At 31.7% G+C, this 7,330-nt stretch overlaps 1 protein-coding gene across 2 annotated transcripts in view; it reads right to left on the bottom strand.

Moving 5' to 3' along the window:
- The window catches only part of LOC108546429 (lateral signaling target protein 2 homolog), a 30,991-nt gene that overhangs the window by 16,526 nt on the left and 7,135 nt on the right, over window positions 1-7,330 (bottom strand). For both annotated transcript variants that reach the window (XR_001890135.1, XM_017898494.1), the window contains exon 3: window positions 3,417-3,724. Coding sequence is in view for 1 of the 2 variants with exons in the window: in XM_017898494.1 (XP_017753983.1) it covers window positions 3,417-3,724 (308 nt within the window). In the remaining variant the exon portion in view is untranslated. The remainder of the gene's footprint in view (window positions 1-3,416; window positions 3,725-7,330) is intronic.

Here is a 7,330-nt window from a genome sequence, read left to right as displayed (position 1 = left end):
TTTTTTTTTTTTTTTTTAAATTTTATTTCCAATTTTGGAAAATAGTCTAATTAAAAAAATAAATTGGATTTTCTAGTTTTCTAATTCTAGGTTTTTAATACAACAAAAGCAAAATAATCATTTTGTTGTCTACAAATTTTTCTTGGTAGCAACTATTATTGATAAATTAAAATAATTCTTCAAATTCGCAATTTTAATCTAAAATTTGGTAAATGAGTCCATCGAAATGTAATTTAAAATCGTCGTGCAAACAGACTTCTATTTTTGAATCCAACAATTAAGGACAAACGAAACTGGAACTTAGAAAACGTAATTAGCTCAGGAAACGAATTAGCTTAAAAGCAAAAGCAAGACTGCACGAAAGAAAACGTTTTTGATCTTTACTTCTGCTATTTTAAACTCGACATTACTTTCTCATTTACCCTATCCACTTTTAAAGCAGAATTTAAACATAACGTTGATATATTCTATAATATTCGACAGGACGACAATATACTAAAATAAAACTAATAAAACTGTACAATTGCGAAGCTTGTTCAAATAAAGATAAAATACCAAAATACTGAAGTCCTTGGCACACATCGAAAACGTTCGATCACGATCCAAAAAGTCAAGTGACGTCTATAAAAAAAATAGTTTTGTAAGTCAATTGATCAAAGCAACTAAATCGTACCATCTTACTCTTATTTTCCATTAATTTCAACGATCATTAATTACTTAAACTTTCTCACCGTACCTTTATTCCAAAGAAAAAAAAAAAACTTCCAATAGTTCGTCGTAAAATATAATCTTTATAAGACGTTATGATACTTTTGAACTATCTCATCGATTCCTTCAAATATTGGCGTGCCTCAAATACATTCTTGTGCCATATAAACACCGTCTGGCGAAAGAAACTGTATCTCAATCTATCCATATCGAATTACACGAAGCGAAGCAAACATAACCTAAAAGGAAATTTTTTACGTGCCAGTATCTCTCCTGCGACATCGATCACCAGTAGTTACCTCTTCGCGTTAGTCAATACTGCGTTGTTCCACGATCGTCGAATATTTAAAGCTCAAGTGTCACTTCGAACCGTCGAACTGAAGTTGCCTACAAAGATCGATACATTCCCGGCATATTCAGTCCGAACCGACGCACCGGCTATTGTAAATGCAAAATCCTCGATAAACTACACGTGACCGTAGGAAACTATCGTCGATCGAAAATAGAACGTTGGCATAGGAGAAGTTGTTTGTTCGAAAGAAGGCACTTGCATCACTTCGAGGGAAACACTAACGAGTCGGTGTTGGAGCATCGATGCAGTCGATCGAGAGACGGTCTAAACTTTGTTGATCCGTTCGAAAGGAGAGCGGAAGGCGTGAACGTTGAGTCGCGAATTGAAATTCCTCGAGGTGGTTCCTCCACGGAAATCCGACGACTGACTGGAGGATTCGCAGACGTGCGCGCCTTTAATTTAGAGGCGCGGAGCGCCCTCGAGTTCTCACACTGCATATGCTTGTTTCTGTCTCACGGCTGGATGTGTACGTCGACGTGTGCGCGTGTACTTTCCTGGTACACAAATCCGTGGCGAAAGTGCTTTTCCGTGCTGGATACTGTTCCGGAAGTACTATCGACTGCCACACGATTCCACTGGGTAATTGGCCAAAGGCTGAGATAACCGTTTTCGGGAGACGAAGCTAGGATGATTTGAGGTTAGGTTCGAATCGATTTCGGATCTGCCGATTCGCGTTTATTCTCCTCCCGTAGGTAATGCGTGACTGAGCTATGGAAGTTGAATATGAGTTTTAAGAGATGTTTCAGAAGGTAATAGATCTTGCTTTTTATTCGTATTTTTAAACGTAAACTCAACATTCTGTTTATTGATTCTTATGCGTTATTTATGTGTATACAGACGTTAACGAATGAACGTTTCTCTGTTATTGGCTTGAATGATCTCGTCACGTGGGTTATCGATAGTTTGGATGTGATAACTCTTCCCTCGGGAATCTTTTCTTGTGTTAGTATATTAAATAAATTATATTATATTAAAGACACATGTAGTATATTTATATTTATTATTATCAGAATTAATCTCTTTCTTTTTTCTTTTTTTACATATTTTTAATACTTAACTCTGAAGAGGTTTGTAAACGAGGAATGCTTTAATGAATAGGTAAAATTATTTTCTTCTTTAAGTTCTTCATCTTAATGTGAGATCTAGGAAGTAATAATTTTTATAAACAAATCATTTGATTCAATATAGAATATTAACAATGTAAGTAGGTTTATATAATTAAAGAATCAAGTATCTTTAATGAAAGTTGGATGTATAGTTAAAGTAAATCATTAAATATAATTGTATTCTCTCACAATGATCATCAGAAATGTAATACCACGACTTTGTTCGGGAAGTTCAATTAACGACCGTATATAATTACAGAGAAAGAACTACTTAATTATTGACACGGATAACGATGGACCGAGAGACGAAAAAAGAAGTTTTATCGATATGTACTTCTTCCTTTGGCCTATATTCTAACAACATCAGCTTCTTGATCTGTATGAGTAATTGCGTTTCTGGCGAGACTTTCTTTGTGAGTTTGAATATAATCAGACAGCAGATAAATGAGACTATATGTTCCTGGGGAAGACAACAGCGTATTGATACGTTGAAACATTAACACGCTATGATTGCAACTGGAGGTTACCTCTCTAGGGGTTGCTTGAATATTTTATCGTTAATTCAAGGAACCGCCTCTAGAGGCGCGCCCTAAATATTCTAGATTCTAAACTTTTCGAAGATATTACAGGATAGAAGTTGAAAGCTACCTTGTATCGCGGATGCCACGATGCATTTGGTATGAACGTGTAAAATAATATTCTATTAATATTATTTACAATAATTGAGTAAAACATCATTCAAATTTTAGGTTATAAATATTTTTATACTTATGACACCTCTCAACGAAGGTACCAGCTAGCAGCATCGAGTGAAATATGCTTCATTATTTTATACATGCCTCGATAAAAATCTATAGCACGAAATTATTTCATAATTACAAAAATGGATAAAGGTTATACGTTTTAATTTTAACGGTTAACAGTATCGATTCCGAGATTTAATAATTCGAATTTATATGAATTGTAATGGGTTTTTTTATATTTTGAAAATTTAAATTTTTGATAAATATTATTGAATTTTTACAATATACTCATATATAGTAAAAATAAATTTGTTAATCTATATTTATTTACACAATTCACGTATTGAAATAGTATCTCAAAATCCCTGTTTAAAATTTCCTTTACAATTCAAACAATTATATAATTTTTAATTAAAATTAAAAATATTTTCGAATATAATTCTATCGTGATTCTATCGAGTAAAAAGTGTTTACCTATTTTCTCAAATAGTTGAAATTGTCACTCACCCATATCGTCGATGATTGGCGCCATTCTGAGCGTAACTCCGACCAAGAGCAAAGACATTGTAAGAAGGAGGCAAGCGGTTGCGACGATCGTCCAACGTGCACGTGGTGGAAGTTCTTCAGGATCGACGAGTTCTTCTTGAGGACCCGTATTGTTAATCTTACGTCGTTTCCGTTTTCTCTTTCTACGGGGCCTGTGATACTTCTCTCGAGGTGCCTCGATCTTCTCGGTACCGCTGAAGATCTCTTCCTCTTCCAACTCATCCGCTACGTTTAACGCCACATAATCGTCGTCATCGTAGTGGATCTTCCTGCAAGTTGAAAGTCACAGATTTTTAGCCTTTCGTCACTTGCATTTTACAAATAGGTAGATCAAAGCGTACTCTTAACAGTTTCTCATCAGTATCTCTTACTGTAAAACAGTGGATGAAGGGATAATAAAGCTGAGTGGTACTTTTGTACTCTGTAATAGGAGTTCAAAAGATTAGTAACTAACTTTTAATACTGGCAATAGTTTTTAGTTAGTACTAGTAACTTTTCCAGTAACTATGTACTAGTAAGAAGTACTAGTAACTAGTATTAGTAACATAATGACTAATCCACTTGCATCTTCGCTCTAAAGAGGGTCTTTTCAAGCTTTTGATTGAAATTAAGTGTAACAAACGAACTCTTATTTATATTTAATTCAAAAATTATATGTTTTCAAGTAAAATTATTTTATATGATGTTATAGTATAAATATTTATTTTTTTACATAACTATACGGTAGATAAACTTAAAATAGATGAGTAACAGTTATTGCGTGCGGATTATTCCACTTAATGACGCAAATGGGTTAAGAAACCTTCGAAAATAACTAGTGTATTTATTGCACATTTTTATTTGTTCAATTTTACAATCTATAGGAAAACAAATCTTTCTTATGCCGATATAGTATAAATGTTCATTTTATGGTCCCCTATGATTTAAGAGTTTGATGAAAATATTGACATTGGAACGATTATTGACAGATTGAGTTACAGATAAATATACATTGAAATAAGAATGTGAATACTTTATTATTCCACGGCGAAGCTGGAAGAAACGATAACTGCAGTTGGTACGAATGCAAACTATAGTTCGTTGCACTAAAAATGCTAGTAGTCTTCGTAATTCCTTACTTCGAACGGTGAAAATATATCGTACTGAGTTCTTTAGAACCTAAATATTCTAACTAAAAGATTAGACGGTTCAAGTAAAACTTTAAAGAGGAGTCAAGGTTTCCCCTAGCCGATTTTCGTTCACATAACCATGAAAAGATAAAATTAGCTTGATTAACTTTAGTTCTTCCATACGATTAAAATATTAAGATGAAACAATTACATTTTTAATCGTAACTTCATCTACACGTGATTCTAACTTTTTTAAACTGCATTTTCAATTGTATAAAATAATAATAATGTCTATATAAATAACAGTAAATAAATAGCAATTACATTTCTGCGATGAAATTAAATGTTACACAAGAATTACAATGCAATTTTATTGTTCCTTAGTATAAAGATAATGAAATAGTTTCGAGGGCTACTGATATTACAGTTAGAGGAGTCGAATATTTGAGGTTAGGGTTAGGGATCGAGTGTTGGGGAAGAGAAATGCACGTGTAAGAGTGTCTATAGTATTTTTACTTTCCTTTGTTCTCAAAAGCAAGTAACAGTATTGTAAGATGCATGAAGTTTACCTAACCCAAACCAGAAAATGGAAATTAATATTTAACAGTTCCCGGAATAGATGCATGCGGCGAGAACTTAGGAATGGGGACAAAACTTCACATCGTTGACGAGCTCCGTTAATCACTGAAATTTGCAATGTTCAGTAACAATCTGCACCTTGAGGGAACGTTACAGGAATGCGAGAAAACGATATTTCAGAGAACAGAAATTTGTGCATATATTATATGCAGTAACAGATAATTTTAGTGATATAAGTATCTAATAAGGCAGTCGAAATAAATAATAAAATCAGTAATTAATAAGAAGTAATTAAATCATAATTGAAATTAAATCTCAAATAATTTTTAATTTATTTTACGATTACTTATGTAATTAGTTTAAAAATATTAAATATAATCCCTGTGTAATAATTAAGATATCAGTATTTACAAGATCGTGTAACAACCTTACTATACACTTGACAAATCGATTATTATAAAGAAATATTTGTTTAATAAACTTTAAAGCTTCTTCCTAGAACAATTATTATATTATATAAGAAAATATTCAGAATATATCTGAAATATGAAACAACCTAAATTTACATCATTAAAGTACACTGTATATATTTACATTTATTACATTTTATTCTTTAATTACCGGGATGTCCCAGAAAACACCTCGTATTTGGATTATCTCGAAACCTTAATTGATCTAGCAAAAACGAACGACGAAAGCAGAAGCAAATAAATAATACATTATCATAATTACCGTTAAAAAACATTTTAAATTATATACGTATATACAGCGGGCATTAAAAAATAACCCAAAGAAATATTTTTCGTAAAGGAAATGAAGTACAAAATGCAACATATAAAATATTATTTTAATACTTTGTAAATTTATAATTATTAGAAAAAAACAAATATACCCAAACAAGAAGAAAATAGAAATAGTTGCAAAAGAATATCTACGACAGAAATAAAATTAATACATTTATTGACTGACATGATAGTTATATAAACAGAATGCAATTTTTTCGAAGTGAACTAAATAATTTACTAATGGTATCCATTTTCTAGGTTAATAAATTAAGAAGCTTTAAGAAATTAATGAACGTCACAAATGTGTCGCAATGTCATTCTAAATTTTAACGGGTTAATCCATAATTAAAGACGTTTCGACTTTCGTACAAGTAGCTCGATCCAGAAATGTGTCGGACAAAGCCGCTTGATAAAACATCCAGCTGACGTATTCGTAATATAGGTCATACCATATTTTTCAAGCATTACTTTCTAAACTGAGATTAAATGAAGAAAAATGTATATACCTAGCAATCGCAATACACGTTACAGTCAGTTCTGTACTCGTGTATAGAAGAATGTCGATAGTGATATTTCCCTAGAAGTAGACCGTTGCAATCAAATTATAGGTTATCATATATAGAAATACTACTAATACACGTGTAAAGAAGCATTCTTAAAAATATTTGAAGAATTATATTTCAGAATATCTATTTTAATCTATTTTAATATATTTCGTGTATTATAATTTATTGTATTCTATATTTAAACTTTACAAGAAACTGTATACTACGATATATAAATATCTAATATATTCTTATTGTAATAAGAATTGTATAAACAATATTTAGAAAAGTATTACTAAATATTATTAATATATATGCAAGGAAATATTGTGAAAAATATTATTTAGAATTATTGAGGTTACCCATTCCTTGTAAATCTCTTTATAATCTACAAGATATATAACGAAGTAAATCAATGTCAGTTTTTAGTTATTAAATAAAGTTTGCAAATGCATGACAATGTGCACCGTTTAACACAAACATAGACACTGATCGTGGAGAAAAGAGAAATTAAATGCAAGGGAAATCAAGAAGCCTTGGAAGAATGAAGTCGTAATTGGAAGAAGCATGATAAAAATATGGATGGAAGTGCTTCAGTGTGCATCAGCTTGAGGGAGCCACATCATTACGCCGAACAAAAGAAGAGCTATTGTCGAACTTATGCCAGCTGTACGCGTAAAAACATTGCGAAATATATTGCTTTGATTCGCGAGAATACGTAATTTCCATATCGTGTTTTAAATTCCGCTGTAAGTAGTATGATCCAATAATAAGTCAGACTGCTTCAATACTAGAAATCTGTATTATATAGGATGTCTCATACAACTGCATTTAACTATATATTCGATATCTGAAAA

The sequence above is a fragment of the Eufriesea mexicana genome, unplaced genomic scaffold, assembly GCF_001483705.2.
Source record: "Eufriesea mexicana isolate 0111107269 unplaced genomic scaffold, ASM148370v2 scaffold710, whole genome shotgun sequence".
In the NCBI taxonomy this organism is placed as follows: Eukaryota; Metazoa; Arthropoda; class Insecta; order Hymenoptera; family Apidae; genus Eufriesea; species Eufriesea mexicana.
The sequence above is the reverse complement of the archived record's forward strand: the minus strand, read 5'-3'. Positions and strand labels throughout refer to the sequence as shown.